General features: G+C 45.3%; 1 protein-coding gene across 10 annotated transcripts in view; it reads right to left on the reverse strand.

Moving 5' to 3' along the window:
• The window catches only part of SH3PXD2A (SH3 and PX domains 2A), a 229,776-nt gene that overhangs the window by 108,480 nt on the left and 101,768 nt on the right, over positions 1-19,528 (reverse strand). For 2 of the 10 annotated variants that reach the window (XM_072341001.1, XM_072340999.1), the window contains exon 1: positions 4,802-4,895. The exons of the other annotated variants lie outside the window; for them this stretch is intronic. In XM_072341001.1, the coding sequence (XP_072197102.1) occupies positions 4,802-4,803 (2 nt within the window). In that variant the 5' untranslated portion in view covers positions 4,804-4,895. Of the gene's footprint in view, positions 1-4,801; positions 4,896-19,528 lie in introns of those variants that run through there. 10 annotated transcript variants of the gene reach the window in all.

The raw sequence follows: 19,528 nt of genomic DNA on the forward strand, positions 1-19,528 counted from the left end.
CAACACACACACACAAAAACACTAAAAAAAACCACCACCCAAAAAAAGTCTATCATAAGTCAGATGGAAGAAGATAGAGCTGTAACACCTAATAAGAAGCCAGGTGGAAAAGCGATTTCATATCTGTTCATAGCAACATGCCACAGCTTTCCCACTGCTGTCTGGGGAAATTCCTGCTCTCTGGGCAACGGAGCCAAGAGCAAGTCAGCATCACCAGATGAGCATGGCAAGGGCGTGAGGCATGGCAAATCCATGGCACATGGTGTGCAGAATGCACACCACCACATGCCCAACATGCACATACCAAAGGCTCTGATTCCAACTCAGTGCCTTCTGCTGCACAGAAGCAGTGCATGCAAAGCACCATCTCCCCACAGTGTGGCAGCAGCTGCCTGTAAAGCTCATAACGCAGGGCCTCCCTGAGCATGTCTTTTCTCCAAGAGTGGTCGGGCTCTGGAACAGGCTGCCCAGGGAGGTGCTAGAGTCACTGTCTCTGAAAGTGTTCAATAAATGCGGAGATGTAGAACAGAGGGACGTGGTTTAGTGGGCAATATTGGTGGTAGATGAACAGCCAGACTGAATTATCTTAGAGGTCTTTTTCCAACCTTAATGATTCTACAATTCTATGACTGTACTGCAAAGGGCTGTCCAGACCCCTGGTCACTTATAGGGGTTCTAAACAACACAACAAAAGCAGCTTTGCTAAGGGTAGGAGAGTTCTGCAAAAATCACCAAGTGCAAACCTTAAAAATCATGTTTTTATGTCATCTTGGGTTTTTCTTTTGGCCAGACTGATCTGTAGTCATCTGAGAAATTTTAGCATTGCCACTCATTTTAAAACTTAAAGTCAGATAGAATGACAGTGAGCTGCAGCTGTGCTAGCAGCACTTTACACAGGTACAAATATATATACAAGCACACAAAAGAGAACAAAATATTATGGGGTAGATGAAGCCTAGTAAGCTCTGCATGGAGCCCAAAGAGCTCCCTGCTGAGCAGCTCAGCCTTCCCAACCCTGCAGCAGTGGGGCCACTCTGTGGGCACCAGGTGCTGACTTGCCTCTGCATCTCACACAGCTTGGGCAGAGTTTCCCTCTGTGCTGCCAGCCCACGGCCTGCTCAGGTATCTGCAGGCAAAGCTGGCACGGGGTCAAGGCTCTTGTTTCAGGGGCAGGAAAAGTGGGACGGACTCCTCTTTGGCTGCCCCCACCAGGGCTGTTTGCTTGTGATAAGATCCAGCCCCAGCGCTCAGCTCCATTGCAGGAAGTTTGTTCCCATCGCCTCATTTCCCACCTTCCTCCCCCTCTCCCTGCAGGCTGGGAAGGTCACAGCACAGGAAGGAGGCACTGAGGAGCTGCCACCCTCTTCCCAGTGGCCCCAGTGCCTGCGGTAGGACCCCAGCACAGCGCTTCAAGGAGCAAAGCCTTAAGGGACAAACTCCAGCAGTGATTAGAAGAAGGCAGAAATTAGTGGTTGAGGACGAACCTTTTCAAACAGTAATAAAAGAATAAGTCATAGTCTCATAGAATCATAAAGATTGGAAAGGACCACTAAGCTCATCTTGATCACCTCCAGGGATGCAGCACCCACAGCTCTGGGCAGCAGTTCTACCACCTCACCTCCTTCTGAGTGATAAATTTCTACCTCACATCTCACCTAAATCTCCCCTCTTTTAGTCTAAAACCACTCCCCATTGTCCTATCACTATCATACCTGGTAAAAAGTCAGTCCACCACCTGTTTATACGATCCCCTAAAGTTCTGGAAGGCCGCAATGAGGTCTCCCCAGAGCCCTCTTTTTAAACTCTTCACCCATTGCCACCATTACCACACCCCTCCAGAAGAACAGGAAGGGTCACCCTCACGTCTGGGAGGTGGAAGCAGCTCTCTGGCTGTTAGTGTCAGCACCTGATGCCTTCTGTGAGCTGTACACAGGTTCAAGCTCTTCTCAAATGTCACAGCAGTGGCAATACCCAAAGCGCAGTGGCATGGGACAGAGTAAGCCTTTTGCTGTGCACAGAGCTGCATATACCTCCAAAAACCTAAACCAAGACAAAGTAAACCCATTGGCATTACATATGCTACAACCCATTGCAGAGTGCTGGTGCTGCCCATTGTTTACATTTCTCCTCCCAGTGTCTCTGCTTGACCCAAGGGATGTCAATAGCCTCAAGGTCAAAGAGAGGAGAGTGCAGCAAAAGGGATTTCTTCCTTAAATGACCTAGTACCGAATGCATTATGGTTTAGAGGCCATAGGAAAAACCTCCATCTGGAGAAAACCACTGTAGAAGGTGCTGTCAGCCCAGTAGATGAACTGTTCCTCCCCCTGCTTATCTTAGATGACAAAATACCGCAGTATCTTGCAGTATCCCCATGTTCCTGAGGATCAGGGCCTAAAACTTGAATACTTCCATCCCCAAAAGGCTTGCAGTAGGTGCTGTCATGCCTTCTTCACATGTGCAGCATCCAGCACTGGGCTCTGAGCAGGAGAATTCTCTGAACACTATAACAGGTTTCACTCCTATCATAGCACAGCAGTAACCCACGGTTTAACCCTTAGTCTGAAGCAATAGGGAAGGAAGAGAAAAACATCCATTTTTATAGCCATGAGCAATTCAGCTCTGGTTTTAAATGCACATTTTCTTCCCTTCCTTTTTAGCTGTTTTCCCCCAAGTGAAACATTTGGGCTGATAAAGAGAGGACATCCAGATTCTATTCCCAATAAAAAACAAGCTCACTCTCAGCAGTGTCTGAAGTGTGTAGCAAACTAAGAAATGAACAATGACCAGCACGGACTTTGCAGTGTCAGATTCCTGCTGCTTCTGCACTGACCCCTCCCTCCCAGCTCTACCCCCTCCTGCCTCCTCCTTCCTCCTCCTGAGTCTCTGTGAAGCCTCTGCTATTTCTGCATGCCCCCAGCAGAAAGCAATTATTGATGCTATGTTACATCGAGCCTAATGGCCGACCCAACTGGGGGCCTGCCTGTCTGTGGCAGAAACTCAAAACTGATTGTTTCTGCCCTGAAACTCACTATCTGAGCATCCAGATGTGCAGGGAAGAGGGAGCAGAATGCCCAAATGGAACAAACTCAGTGCTGGCAGAGAGCACAGCAGTAAGGCTGTGTTCTTCTGGGGTGAGAGTGATTAGTGGTAAAAAGTGAAGGGACAGTGCTAAGAGACACAGGAGGAAGAGAACGCCATGCAAAGGAAAGCCAATGACTGAATGGCAGGAAGTTCCCTGAAGGTTCCAAGGTCTTGGTCTGGCTGCTTTTACAGCTGTTAGCACCAGCTACAGCCTGGCTGGCTTTCCCTGAAGTCTCTTTCCTAAGGCCATCTGGGACAGCAGAGAGCAAGGACACCGAGCCATGGGTCCATGGCACTCTCCCAGCAGCACACCCACTCCCTACACACTGCAGTGGCTGTGAATGGCTCACAAAGGAAGGTGGCTGGGGCTCCTACTCAGTTCTATCCCTGTGACCTCAGATCAAGCAGCACTGAACAGCCAACCAAACAGAACTGAAGCCAACAGCCCCAGAAAGCTGAACCCAGAAACTCATCTCCAAATGCAGCGATGGCTGCCCCAGTTCTAACGATCCCCTTGGAGGCTCTTCCGCATCTCAGCTAAGCACAGTAATACTGCGTTACGTTTATTCAGACCATATGTAATACACACAAGAGCCCATAAAAGCTTAAACAGCACAATAAACATTTGGAAAAGCACAGTGACCAGATTTACGGGGCTTGGATACCCGCCAGCATGACCCACCAGAATCAGATCCTGACGTTTTGTGTAAGCACAAGATGTACACACAACACACACAAGCACACATCAGTGTGCTGTTATCCCCTAAGAAAGATAAGTAGCCCCCAAAGCCCATCTCCAGCACTGGAATCTCACGGTCTTCCACTGTTACTGAGTGGGATTAGTTTAAATCAAGGCCATAAAGAAGGTCTTGGCAAGGAGCAGTTGACGTAGCATGACAAAACTTCGTCCCAGAACACACAGTAAAATTGAGAAAGAGGGAAAGACGAAAAGATTTAGACACTTAATTTCCATTAAAGGGAAGATGAGCCCTGCTGCAGAAAGAGGGCTTTGCTTTGCCAAATTCTATGCTAATTCTCCTCCACGGGGATGATGCGATTCCTCCTGTGCCACCTACCAGGCTGGAGGAGAAGGGATGATGGCTCAGCAGAAGGGAAGAGGTGTGAAGTGATGACGGATCTTAAGGGGTATAAACCAATAGCATTTGTCCCAAGAATCTCAAAGCATCCTGAGAGAGAGGGAGAGCAATGCTGGAATGTAAAAGCTCCTCTAATTTCCAGTGAAACAGTTGAAAGAATTTTAATTTACTGATATGTTGGGTGTTTTTTGACTCATTTTCTTCTACATATAATAACACCTAAAGCTAAACACAGTATTCTGCACACTTAAGAGTTTCTGTCAACTCATGGAGACTCTGCACAAGCAGGAGTTCATAGAACCACAGAAGTTAACACAGATGTGAGTATCCCATGCTCAGGACAGAAGTTCTGGCTCCGTGTCTTGTGCAATAAAACGCAGCCAGGGCACAACCTCAGCCTTACAGCAAAAGGAAAGAGATAAAAGAACGGCAATACTGCTTTTGAGAAATCCGCTTCATTTGTTATGATAAAGGAGAGCATTAAGCATTAGCTGGCAAAAGATGGAAGGAGCTGCCCACCTCCCACACACAACTTCCCAGAAAATGTATTTACAAGTTTAAGACGAGCTGCTACGTTAAGTTATACAAAAGGAAGACCAAAGCATGACGACAGATTTACTTACATGAGGCTGAGGATGTAAAGATGCCCTTGCTATTAAGAAATGGCTCAGAAGCACTGCTCCCTTTGCTGGTTATCACAGACAACAAGGCTGTTTGTGCTCATCAGCCACGCAGGGAGGTGGGCAGTGCCCTGCAGCTGAGGACAAAGGCTACATGCACAGGCACATTCCCTCACCCACTGGCACGAGGGGGTAGTCAGGCTGCAAAGGATCTATCTGAGGGAGATGCGCTTGTGTTAGCTCAGCAGCCAACAGGCATCACAAGGGTTATGGCTGCGAAACACCAACAGGCAGAGGCAAAACAGCATCAGCACATTTCTGAAACATCCCTTTTCCACCTGCCTGGGATGGTGACTTGCTGCCCAAGAGCTCAAATGGCCCAGCCAAGCCTCCCCCTGCCAACAGTCCCACAGTAGGAAGCCTGAATCTTAAGGGCATGTCCAGCACAGCCACCATCAGCAAACACAGCTGCAAAGGTCAGAGGTAGCTATGGCAGAGGAGGCAGCCAACACAGGGAACATCATGAGATGCATAAGGCTGCCTCTGCACAAGGGTTTGCAGATGGAATAATCTGGCCAGAAAGCAGGAATTTGGGACTAAGGAGCACAGCCCTCTCCAGATAACATCCTGGTGTATGGAGCAGTATGGACTGGTCTTTGTTTCTCTACTGCATGGCCATCTGCTGCTCATTGCAGGAGAGTTACTTTTAATGAGATAATTTGTGCCAGTTTGGGGTAAGAAGATGATAGGTTGAGTCTTGAGCTAAAGATCCCTTTTCGCATGCTCATATGCAAAGAAAGAGTGCTTTCATTTGGAGACATTTCACAGCACCCTGAATCCTATTCCCCTTGTAACTTCATTTCTCAAAGTCCCTTTGCCCTGTTCTCTTTACATACAGCACTTTCAAAAAGCTGACATGGAAACGGGTCCATTCCTGCAGACCCAGGGAGCTGAAGATCACCAGCTCAACCAGCAGGAGTGCTGATGGGACAAGCAAGTATGCTGAGCGTCACAAAGTGAACCAAAAAGCGTGACCTCCTGGCCTCTGTCTCAGGGCTGGTGACCTTTACAAACCGCTTTCATACTTTTCCCCAGTTCTACAATAATTCCAGTGCTTCACAGACAGAGCTGCTCCATGCTCGGGCCGTACCTTGAGGTCAGTGGTGGGAAGCTCGGCAGAAGGGCAATGCCATAGCAATGCCAGTATCCCCACTGCGTGATTCACACAACACTTCAGCATTATTCTTTGGAACGATCCCTGGGAAGATTTGGGTTTGACTAAAATAAGTCAGATTATAGGCAGCCAGGGACAAAAATAACCCCATTCCCATGTGTTTAGGGCTATTTAAAGGGACACGACACCTATTCTTGGAAAGTCCAGCTCCCTCTGGTTTCAGAAGACAAAAAGATGCCATCTTTCAGCACAAAGAAATTTAGAAAAACAGACGTAATATCATTTTCCAAAATCTTCAAGTATGCCTGAAGTGAGACAAAATATGGGAGCACGGGGCAGAAACGCACTCCACAATGGAGCATGGCAATCGCTCCAGAACATGAGCAGGGAGCAGTTTCTCTAACAGTTTTTAGAAGAGGATCTTGGTTCCAAGCTATGGGGTTGAAGGGTGAGCACAGCAGCACAGCACTGGATGCTGGGATGCAAGGGTGAATGCTGGAGCCAAAGGATGTGAGCTGACAGCAGGAAGAGCTGAGGGAAGCTGCTGGGAGCTCACAGGCCAGGCAGACACAGTGAGAGGTGTCTCACACGCAGCAGCACCCTCAGAGAGATGCTCAGCAAGTCACCCACTGCTGTCTCATTTATTCTAAAGACTTAAAATGAAGGGAAAGACAGGACAAGGCTGAACACAGAAGAGTAAGCTTGCTTTTGTCTGTCTATATTATTAATAGGTGCATTATGTAATTTCCTTGCCTTACTGATGGGGCAACTCTGGTTACAAGATGGGATGGGATTTCCTTGAGGTCATTCCCCCAAACTGTGTGAGTTGTTATTTTCCTGGCTCACCCACAAACAGAGCAGTTTGCTCTTCTGAAACACTAATGTCCAACTGTTGAAAGCCTTCGCCAATCAAAACATTGTGGCCTTACCCCGTTTCAATAATCTAAGGCATCAATCTCCCCCTTAGTGTTTGTTTGATGTGTTCTGCGCCCTGCTGAAACATCCCCTGCAGACCTCCTTGAGCTCATGCTCCGACTGAAGAGAGATGCCACGCATCAGGCCTGCAGCTTTCTCTCTGAAACTCTTAACAGGGGATTGTGGTAAAATGTATTTATTTTCATGTATTGAGGAAAGACCACAGATTCCAGCCTCTTTTTTTCCATCACTCAGAGATGGGCCCAAGGCCAAAACGGTGCTGCTGAGCTTGTTTTCTATTTAAAACCTTCGTTTTTATTAATAACCCTTTACAGCCTACACACCAGCACTGCGGGAGTTGCATTTCCGTGTTATGTCATCGTGAACCGTTATGTATTTAATTCCTGTACCCACAAACCCATATGGACATCATTAAACACGTACCGTACAGTATTAAAACTGTGTTCCATAAAGTGTGATTTTTTATTTTATTTTTTTATTAAGACCTGTGAAGTGCGGGGTGTTTTTTTTTTCCTAAGGTCATGGGAAAATGAAGAAGTAGGGGAGAGAGAAAAGGTTCAGTGGTGCTGCGGGTTCGCTCATAGCAATCCATGCCTGCAGACCGAAAATCCAGCCTGCATTACCTGCCAGGGATGATTAATTACCCAGCAACTTCAGGCCAGATATGACGAATTTCTGCTTGACAGACCGCAGAGACAACATGTATAGAAATTACAAGTTACAAACCAGCACAGGACCTTGATGACTTTATTTCCCCCAAGTCAGGTTCCCATCACTTCTCCTGGAAGGAGCTGCCTCATATGCTATGGGGCAAATTACTGAAGCCACTAATGGAGATGAGGCAGACCATGTCCTGAGTGCAATGTCTGCGTGGCACTGGGTTTACCCCAGTCTCCTGTTACCACCCCAGGGCTGTAGTCTATCCTAGCAGTAAACCCCGCACTCGGGCAACTTCTGCAAGTCAGCCTCAGCCTTGGGACTCTGCCTGTGTTCAGGACAACCCTTTCATCCCTGTTATTCGTTAAATGGGATTGGGGATGAAAGGATATGGTAGAGAGAAAGTGATGGAAGAAAGATATCAGACAGCAAATAAACCCAACATAGAGACTGCTGGTGGAAGGAACAAAAATGAGAGTAGAAATGCTGGCAGAAGGGCAGAATGCATCAAGAGAGATGAAAACAGTATCCATGGGATATAAGGAGAATGAAAAAACTACAGAGACAGTTAGACATGGCACAAGAAAAAAATGTCAGTGTGAAGCAGAGAAGCTGATATAGGCAGGGATCATAAGAAAGAAGAAGCAAAGCAAGAGATAAGGACAAAGTACAATGAAAAAGGGCATCAAAATAAGAGACTTATCTATGTACATAAAATAGGAGAGGAAAAGTCAATTGCTTACAACACAAACTACACAGCCTAGGACAATCTAGTCCTTTATACCAGGGAGGAACCTATCAAGCCCCACAGAAACCAGTGGGAAGCCCAGGGACTTTTCCCCATGCCAGTATGTGAATCCTGGAGGCTGAGATAGAAAGAAAGGGGATAAGCACATGCAAAGAAAAGACTATTCAGGTTTCCCATTGCCTGAAAACCTCCAGAAGCTCTTGAACCCAGCAGAGACTGCTTCATCTTTCCTTCTGATGTCCCCAAAGTGTGGCTGTTTGGTCACTGAGTTCCCTTTGAACATGAGCAAGCACGAGCCAAAGCAAATGAGTGACTGATGGCATCTTGCAGCAAATACAGCCAAGGGAAGGAACTCTGCACAGCTTGCTTATGGAAAAGGATCAAAGATGCTGTATTGGTGCTCCCTAAATTTTACTGCTACGCGGTTAAAAGGTCCTTTCAAAGATACAGTTAGAGATACACACCTAACTGCTTTCCAGACTATTTTTGGCTTTCTTTAGGAAATATTATTAAAAGCAAAATCTCATAGAAGAGTGTTTAGGGCAGAAATAGTTTGCTATATAAGTCCTTTAAGTGTTCAGGCCAGTTGAGCCTCTTGCTGGTTATGCTGTGTTTAGGAACCTCCAAGAACAGCTGACATCTACCTTCATCACATGAAAAGTAGTGACTTAATTCAAGTTAAACTTGTTGTGTTGGCCCCAGAGCCCATGTGCAGGTACCCACACACGTCAACCTCCAGGCAAGAAAGGAGAGAAGAGTTAACATTACTCACAGAGGAGATTACTGATGAATGAGACATTTTGTATCCCAGCCCTCTCCAGAATTTTTCATTCCCATCAAACAAACAGACAGATGAATACACAAACACACAAATAACTTTGGGAGCACGTGTACTCCTGCTGGATTCAATACAGTTATTCACTGTGCAGAAAGTACCCACATGTATAAACGTCTGAGGAGCAGGGCTGCTCTCAGGATGAGGCTGCCAGCAAGCTTAATCTTATCTTGCTGCATTACTCTGGAGCTGAAATGTTTTTGACACGTGTCTCCATAGGGTCATGTCCTATTTCTTTCAAAATCTGGAATTCGCTTTGGTGTTTCAGAACGGAAGCATTAGAAGAAGCATCAGATAACTTCTCCAAAGGAACCTGCAAGGGACCCTCAAAGCCCCTGAGTGTTAAATGCTCTGTTTTGGGCAAATGCCCTCTTAAACTGATAGTCACATCTGCTTGTACAGTTCCACAGCATGTGAGTGCATCTGAACTGAACATATCTGAAATGCAAATAAGGTCTTTCAGAGTGCATATTAAGACAGAGAAGATCGTGTCAGAAAGCAACATTTGTTTCTTGAAGCCAGAAATTCTCTGCTTACTGATATTAACACAATCTTCTCTCACAAACACTAGTTACCCTGCCAGGGACTGGGGTTTATTGGGCAGTAAACCAGGGCTCAGTATTTTATATGCCTGTCAACAACAACAAAAAAACCCAAATAAATAAAAACCACTTGTCACAAGTGCACGTAGCCAAAAGTTTCTAATTTATGAGGATGCTGAATGACCGAGGCAGGTGTACAAAAAATGCCTTAGGAGAAAGATGATTAAAAAAAGGAAGAAAAAAAGGTAATAATAATGCACTGGAGAGTAGCTTTCCAAAAGAAGAGGGGGAAAGGGACTCATCTTAACGGTGCTTGTTTTATCCCTCGCCTAATAGCCCAAACCCACCTACATTTCAAAGCACTGCATTTTTCATATGCTGGAAGCATCACAAAGCATCCTTCATCAGCCCAGCCTTTTGGCAGCTCTCCTGCTCCACATGCAAATGCTACATCTGGAAAAGGCAGGAATCCTCTCTCCTGCCTGAAAGCCTCCTTTTATCTCCTCTCCTCCGTGGAACTCCTACTCCTTCCAGCTGCTCACTTCAACATACTGCTTACCGAAGGCTTTCAAGGCCTTCTCCCCAACTGCTGCTCTGCCCAAAGCCCCGGCACCTCCAGAGCCTCCCCAGCACACAGAAAGCAGATACAGATGAGCACAAACCCGATAACAGTGAGGATGAACAGAAGCTCATTTGTCAGCGGAGGAACCCATTAGCTGGGGAGTAGCTCAGCCGGGTTCCTCCTCCCCCAGGGGATGACACTGCTGCATCACCAGCATTACTAACATTGTTAGTGCCTGTCCAACAGAGCCTGGCTTTGTGCACTGAGGCAACCCAGCTAACAATAGGATACTTTTCTCCTGACCTCTTGCTGGAAGAATTTAAAGCTGTTTGCAGGGATGTGAATGAATCTTGCAGCTTTCTTGATCTGCACAGCAGCCCTTAGCTTCACTATAAAATGGGCACAAAGGTGACGGATTTGAACCAGGCTCATCAGGATGCCTCAGCACCCAGGTTGCTGATACAGGGATCACAGAGGTTATGCACAACCTGAAGAAACTCACTACTGGGGTTGCAGAAAGGAAAGTGCTCAGTTCTACTACCCACATTTACCCAAGTTTGGGAGGGAGATATACTGCTGAAAAGTCCTATCTTATAGAAAGCAATGCGGATCACTGGTAACACACACTGGTCCCCGCTACAGATTAAAAGCTCCTCCATTTGTTATATCCGAAGTCATTCTCCACATGTGGGGTGAGAATCAAGCTGTGCCACTCCTGGTGCCAGGGCTGTGGCTGGGCTGACTCACTGTGAAACCCCCCTGCTCTTTTATTTAGCAAATATTCATAATGCCCCAAGGAGCCTGTCCACTAAGCAGCCATTCTGCTGCTCAGCAGAAACAATGAAAGTTACCCAAATTTGTGTCAAATGGAAGCCAAATACTCACTTTTGGTAAAACTTTTTAATGAAAACTCCACTCCTACCCAGAGTTGGAGGATAATTGACAACTCCACAAGATCCTGTATTCTGATGAAAGACAAATTTCATCTTAATATCCTCCTTAGCTCTACAGCTCCAACCAGGTCTAGCTAAGAGAGGACAATGTTGATGCAGATCTAATCACTAGAAAAAGAGCAAAAGCTATGGCATCACTGCTGATCCTCTGCTGAACCATGACTGGTTCAAGTCTCTGACAAAATCTGTCTCTGGTATAAGTCACACTCACTTCATTCTCTGAATGCTTGGATGGGAAAGGAAAAGCTTTATCTGTTAGATATGGTGCCCTTCAGCCCTGCCATCCTAACCCCACAGCTGATAGGTTTCTTCTCATAATGCATTTTGTCCCCCAACATTTTTTTCTTCTGTATTTTCAAGCACTGGCTATCTCAGGTTACCAGTGATTTTTTGTGATGGTTCCCAAATGAGCCTGAACTGCTCTGATTTTTCAAGACCACAAGACTGTAATTGAAAGCAAATGTAATCAGACATATACAATGTTCTGAGGTTCACCACAGTGCATTGCAGTCAGCATTACTGGAGTGGCTATTAAAACTTCTTGGAGCTGGGAAGCAAATACAGCTTGCAAGAATCTAGCAAATAACCAGCATTTATTAGATTAGACTAAAGCATTGCAAAGCCACAGTCAATCCCCTATTCAGAATACATCTGAGGTCTGTTTAAACGAACAGCTTTCCTAGCTTAGGCCAATTGTTTTAAGAGCCGTGAATGGAAAGAAGGGAATAATTCTACTTTTAACACAATGAATTCTGCAACCTTACATCAGTGTAAATCTCAGAAAGTCCATTACTGCCGACAGTAGGGCCGTTCCAATCAAACTCTGGCATAACTGGAAAAAGAAGGTGGCCCAAACACAAAGGGTATCTTTGAACCCAGACACACTGCTCTAGCTGGAGATAAGCAGTAGCAAATCCCTTCCATAAACCTCCTAAACAAAAATGCAAGCACTAAAAGGGGCAGGAGGAGGGCTTTAAGTGAATTCCCACTAGCTCTTGAGTCTGCACTTAAAAGCAGGTCTAGGGTTATCTGTGAAATTTCAATTAAATCAAAAGCTTTGATAACATGATAAGTCACTCCAGAGTTTGGAGTCAAAACATGTTGTTATTTGATCCCCTCCTTGTGTTTCTGGGCACAGCCAGCTTGAAAGGCAGTCAGCTGCACACCAGTCACAAAGATGGAAAGGGTGGAATTGGATCTACCAATAGATCATTGTGTCTTACACAGCCAGAGCCACTCAAGATCTGGTGTTTTTATACAATTTTGGTCCTAAAGAGGGATCCCCACTACTGCAGTTGAGAGAAGGACAGTGCAAAACAGAGCACCTCAGAAGTGTACAGCTCTCCAGGGCATGGCCCTCTACTGCCACAAATGACTTTTCTTTTTGGACTTGCTACAAACAAGGTTTTAACCAGCTACAGCATTGAGAGCTGAATGCAGGAAGCTGTGGACATGAAAAAACCAAGCCCTGTCCTCCTGTCCAATGGCAACTACTGGATGCAAAGAGCTGTGCTGAAGATGTCAGAGTTTAAAGTCCTGTTTACAAAGGAACGTCACTTCTGCTTGAAATGCTCCACCTTAAATAAATTTGAGATGTTATATCCATCTGGCCTGTATTACACAGCACTAAAACACACTTTAGCAATGCCTTCCCTTGTTATATATAGGATAGCATGCATAGCATGATTAAACCTTATCAAATTTAATGGGACATCTTATATTTCCCCCAACCACTTCAGAATTGCATATATAGTTACACTAGGCTCTGGTACAAGAGAAGAACACTTTTTATAACCTGAGAGGCCACTCATTTGCAGCAGCATGGAAAATATAGGGAGCCTCCAGATAAGCAGCATCAGAATTACACAGCAATCAACAATAGGAAGCACAGGACAGCAAGAAGTCCCATCTGACCCCAGGCGCCAACAGGGGATAATTTATCACCCTGGCAGCAAACGCCCCATTGAGCACGTCTGTCCCCAGCGCTCTCCTCCTTGGAGTGGAAAAAGATCTGTATTAAACAATAGCTGAGCAATAATAAATATAGACATGGCAATGACAAGCTGGATTCTTCTCCATTACATAATTACGTGTAAATTACGTTTATAGCATGAGCTGCCTATTCCTGTTTTTCACAGACGTGACACATGGGGGATAAGAGGGGCTCTAATCCACTCTGTCGTGTTAGTGCAAAGCAGTCCCCAGCCCATCCCTCCTGTGGTGAGTCAGCAGTGACAGAAAGCCAGTGTTGCAATTAACCTGCTGGCAGGGGCTCGCTGGAGCAAGGAATGGAGATAAGATGAGGAAGTTCCCATCCCTCTTCCTCTCCTCAGTCACAGATTCATTCACCAAGCACCGCAATGTCAGACGCTTTGCTCCTTACACAGACCTAAATATTTTCAGTGTGCTTAGCCACACTTGTGATCTAGGCCACACTGGTAATCCAGGCCAAGGGACTGCCCCATTCTGGGGTGTCAAAGCAAACATCACCAGCCCCTACACACAGGCTTTAGAAGATCCCATTTCACTGGCTCAAGGATAACAGATGTCCCAGCTCCTCTACAGCTAGGAGATGGAAGAGGCCTTTCCAATATCACAAAGTAATGAGGCAAAAAAGAGCAGACTTCCAAATCCCCTCCATTATCCACTAACATTCATTTCTCTGGGAGGAAGGAATTTCATGGGTTAATTTAAACATTAACTGAACTATTACTTTCTAATCTACAAAACAGGCATCGGCAAATTATCAGCAGTGATTGTTCCTTTAGGATATGAGGAAAAATTACTGGACAGGAAAAAAGCCCTCAAGCCAACAGCCCTGGCATTTAGGTTTTCTAAAGGTAACGTCAGCCTTTTGAAATACCCCTTTAGTCCGAAATCTTTTCTGTAGAGAAAGAAAAAGACCTGTCTCAGATTTGTAAACCTTTACTAACTCCGACACTACTGCTATGCTTGGTCCAGACAAGCCAATTCCCAGCATCAGCAAAGCCTGTTGGCAACGCTCTGATTTCGGTTACATTCGGATACATTCAGTATAAGTCTGGTTATTTTAAATCCATCCTGTGCTTGTGACAGCACACCACTTTAAAACCCTGCAGCGTGGTCATACCCAATCCAGGCAAAAGCTATTTCTGTGTGCTGGGCAGCCAGTGCCAAGTGGCATTCACTGAGATATCTTTGCTCATCTCAGCCCTGTGTCCTTTCACAGACTGATCTACAAAGCAAGCACAAGTCCAAATGTGATGCTGAAGGCAAGGAATACAAGCTCTCACTGTACAGTAACAGCTGTGCTGTATGCTGTTCCAACTGCCACTCTTCCACATCTTTTTGTTGTTGGGTTTTTGGTGGTTTTGTTGCTTTTTTTGGGTGGTTGCTGAACCTATTGCATTTAACATGCACTCTGATTTTTCCCCAGCATTTATTGTGTGATATTTATCTACATGCAATTTCTCTTTTACTTTTTTGGCCAAGCAGCAAAAAGATTCAAATCCTCCCTTGAGCAGGCTGCACTGCCTCCTCCTATCACTGAGACTGCAGCCAGTAGTGAGTTTCAATACCTTCCATTTGATATTGCAGCCCAAATCATTTATCTGTTGCAAACAGAAGGGGAAATTCCCATGTGAAACTAGAAAAGAGAATGAGTCGTGTATGTGCTATTTCTTTTTTTTTCCCATACCTAGAGAGTGCTCTGTCCACGTGTTGGCTTTAAGATAACCGTCTCTCAGTAAGACCTCTCCAAGGATCCCGGCAGCAGGCAGTGATGGAGGCCAGCAGCCAACAGGGGTATCTGGAGACTGCCTGATGGTGACATCGCACTGCTAGGACCCAGAGGTGCTCCTGGGGCAGCAGACTCACCACAGCCACAGATTTCTGCCATCCCACACTACGGGCAGCATAGTGAAGCTGTGAAGCATTTCCACAAAGCTGTTTTCACAACAAATTTAGGTGCCGAGGATAAACATTTCACAGTAAATGCACTTCTAAAGAAGGCACACTTGGTGCTCTACTGAGCCCAGATGTTCAGAGACCTCTGGCAGCTCATTCCCATGGCAATCTATGACACTGGATGGCTGGGGAGGGGCAGCCAAGCAAGGTGTTTGGCAAACAGCCTTCACAGGTTGTTACATCCTTACCTACCCAAATCTCAGCAAAGGTGACAGAGCAATCTTTAGAAACTATGAAATACTTCTCCCCGTCAGAACAATGGATCTGAACTGCCTTGTCCTCGTGTCAACTTTTTCAGATAAATATCTGAAAATTATGACTTACTTCCCAGATGGTGAATCACACAAAACTAAAACTTGCTCATTTTGCATTTCTTAGGGAAATTAACTTCCATTCCGCATCTCTCAAGAGGAATGGATTTGCCTGGAAAAAAAAAAGCATTCATCGAGAGATCCCAATACTACCACCAAGTAGGGACTGAAATACTGATTGTCGTGAGATGGTGCTGACCGCATTCCTAAATGGGAAAATTCTCTCTGCTGTAAGCCCTGTAAGAAAAATCAATCCCAAAACAAAGCACAGCAGCCTTCCTTACAGCACATCTGCTCAGAGACTCCACTCCCAAACATGTCATGAAACACTGTTCTAAATGGATGGAACGCAAGAAAAATGATTAACTTAATATCAAACAACTGAGAATAAAGATAGATGTTCTAAAGATGAAAAACTTGCCTCCTCTTTCATTAGATACTGCAAGGCAGATCATTACAGTCATATGTAACACAGTCAAGTTAATGGATAGGAAACAAGTCTATTGTTTAGAAGTACTTTAGCACTTCCAAACTCACACACTAAAACGTGGTTAATGTATTACCATGGCAGCTCCTTTTCAGATTCCTTACAAGAATTTTCTAACAGGTGAATAACAAAGGGAGAATCCAACTTGCATTCACAGTTACTGCCTAGCATCTGCGACCTGGAATGGGACGCTAGGATTTATGTGATAGACATATGATGGACAAAGCCCAGGGCTATGAAATAAATTTCTGTACTTCAGTAAAGGAACTGTCATTAGTAAGTGCATTTTCTGCATCAACCCACAGAATATTATGTTGTGTACTTAGTAAGTGCCCCACTTTGTCTGGATTTGCATATTGTCTGCTTTAAACTCAGTTGTTAAGGTTATTACTGGTGGTTTAAACAGAAATCTTGTTTGAGCCTGCCTGAATTTCTGCAGGAGGAGGACTGCAGAAATGCACTGATGGATCTCGGTCTGCTTTTGATACTGGAGTGAGACCAGAAAGGAAAATGAACACTCACATGACCAGCCTGGCTGTGATATTTTGAATCAAACAGCAAAAATGCCCTAAAAGCAGTAGACCATATGCAATGTTGAATTGATTAATACTCCTCTTTGGGTATTTCTGTTATTTTTTGTAAAAAAAAAACAATAATTAAAAAAATGGTTTCTGAGATTCTGTTTGTTGACCATGAGCCCTGGCCTGACCTTAGCCTCAAACCCAAATCCCCAGTAGAAGTCTGAAATTAATCTACCTCTGGCTTAGTTATTAGTAATTATAATTATTAACAGAAGCATCCAGTAAATGAATGGCTTTCAATGACATGGTGTTTTAATGGAGAATACTGGAAAAATAATTACAAAAAAGCCCTTTCTTCTTTCTTTACAGTAACTTTTCCCATAGCTCTCTTACAAAGGACGTGTTTTCATCATGAGTGGTCCAAAAGAGCTCCCAGACTGTGCCACAGAGGATTTAGCGTCCTCTGAAGATCTACCCCATGCTGCACAAAAGGAATCCGCTGTTGTGAGCTACCTGGCCCAGTTGCAGCACCATTGTAGGCACAGCCCAGCTGTGCTCTCTGGAGATACCTCTCCAACTCTGCCTGCAAGCTTCTGGACAAGGAAGAGGTTTAGTGGTGCTGAATGGAATACCTTCTGCCTTTGTCACAGAACTCGAAAGCTTGGACCATCACCAAAACAGGAAACAGAAAACCTAAGCAGCAAATCCAACCCAACAAACCGGACAGTTTATAACTGTGTTGGAAACCCCCACCTTTTATTTTAGCCGGATCGCATGTTGCTCAGCACTGGGTGAGACCAGAGCACAGAGCACAGCAGTAGTAGGAAACAACCATGCAGGGAGCAGCCTGCAAGCCAATCGGCCACAGCCCAGAGAGGAAAGCACACTGGGGCAGTGAGGGATTCACTCCTGGAGGTCAGCTAATTGAACTCTAGGTCAGGCTTTGTCTTACGAAGATGAGCTTCTGCAGAAAGACAGAGCAGGCAATCCCGAAACTAAAGCCCTTCTTGCTGTGCACAGAAAGAAGACACAAAAGCAGCACAAGCAACTCCATTCTGCTGTCCCTCAGTGGCTGATTCCCTCACTTGGTGACATTTGCTCTCCTTTAACATAGCCAGTTGGGTGCCATGTGTATGCTACATCGTCACTGCACGAACAATTGCTGCAATGAGTGCTAAAAGAAGCAGCTGAATAAAGAGAAAATAATTCTGGTAGCCTAGATGCTGCCCTCAGGCTACCCTCCCTACCACCCCCAGTGAGATAATGGGGCTGTGAGTGAGGTCCAGGGAGGGCTGATTTCACAGGGCTCAGGCAATGCTGGCTCGCTCCTTCTGGAGGCGCTTGGCAGGGTACAAAACAAGGGAATGAATCAGGGATTTCTCTGTCCAACCGCAACCTTTTGTGCAGAGGCTGAGAATCTCCCTGGAGGTGTCCTTCTCCCAGACCCTACGCAGAGGTCCAATGAGCCCCACACCTCCTCCCTCCCTTCTCAGTCCACAGAAGAAAAACACTAAGATGTTTCCATTGGCTTTTACATCATCTTTTTGTAGAGAATAATCTTCAGTTTCAACAATACATCTTTTGTGAAGAACTCCCAGCAGAAACCTTAGACACCTTCCCTAAGATCTGTTTGCTTACAGAAGACGAGGTAGGATTTGTTTAAACCCAGCTAGATTAATGTCTTGCAGACATTAGTGAAGTGAGATTTAATCAGGTTATTGCTCTACATTTTCCAGGGAAATAAATCACACTTATTACTAGGCTGGAATAAGTTGCAAAGCCTGGGCTGAGAAAATTTAGGCTTTTTTGTTTTTACTTGGGGGTGCAAATGGGTAACTTGAAAACTGCTTCAATGTCATTGAACTGAGAGCTCAGCAAAAGGCCCTCAACAACATGTAGGAAAGAAAAGAGAAAGAAAGGCATAATTGCTAGTGCCCTGACTGCAGGGTCCAGTCCTGACTCTGTTTTACTCAGGCCTAATGCCACAGGCTCTGAATCAATACAGAAAGCAGGCAGGAGTATTTAACAGCATTAAATGCAGATTCCTGAGATCCGTGTGGGATCCTCCAGGCAACCTCCCCTGTAACCCTGGAGAGCCTACTCCTTCTCTGGGCTCTGTTTCTGTCTGGAATATGTGGGTGTCTTCTTGCATCAGACAGAAACTGTGGAATTAAACAACCTCTGCAAACCTTCTTTATCAGAGAAATGAAAATCATGATGGTCTGCAGATTCCAGAGTGTAGACATACCCTGCTGCAATACCTTCTGAATTTGCAGCACGTTTAACAATGAACACACCGCTTCATTTTCTCTGCTCACTCCAGAAATTTCTCCAAAGCAAGTCTGTCTAGAAAGAATAAAAGAGCAGCTCTTTTTGCAGACTTTTCATTTTAAAGCTGCTCCTTTTCTCATTTCACAAACAAAAAGACTTTGTTCTCAGCTGCACTAGCAGTACTTGCTTCAGTGCAAATGCCAATATGATCAAAGCCATACGTGCGCAACAGAGGAAGTTTGGAAATCAAGATGCAAACGTCCCCTCCTCTACACTAACATCACAGCTACAGGTCCAACATAAGACAGCTGAAGTCAATGCAAAGCTTTCTGCTATCTACAGGTACTGCATGCACCAAAGTGGCAACAACCCCCTCCAATTTTATATCCATTTTCTATCGGACTAGACGATCTCAGAGGTCTTGTCCAACCTTAACAATTCTCTGAGTCTATAGGAAGTTGTAAAGAGTTGGAGGTTGGTCTTTTCTCCCAGTTAACAGCAATAGGATGACAGATAATGGCCTTAAGTTGTGTGCTGTGGAAAATCACTTCCCAGAAAGAGTGGTGAGGCAGTGGCACAGGCTGCCCAAGGAGGAGGTGGGGTCACCATCCTTGGGGGTGTTCTAGAAATGTGGAGATGTGGCACTGAGGGATGTGGTCAGTGGGCACAGTGGGGATGGGCTGGGGCTGGACTGGATGATCTTAAATGTCTTTTCAACCTTAATGATTCCGTGATTCTGAGATTAATACTCGACTGTGCTAATACAGGTGAAACCAAATTACAGCAAC

The sequence above is a fragment of the Excalfactoria chinensis genome, chromosome 6 (assembly GCF_039878825.1).
Source record: "Excalfactoria chinensis isolate bCotChi1 chromosome 6, bCotChi1.hap2, whole genome shotgun sequence".
Classification (NCBI taxonomy): Eukaryota; Metazoa; Chordata; class Aves; order Galliformes; family Phasianidae; genus Excalfactoria; species Excalfactoria chinensis.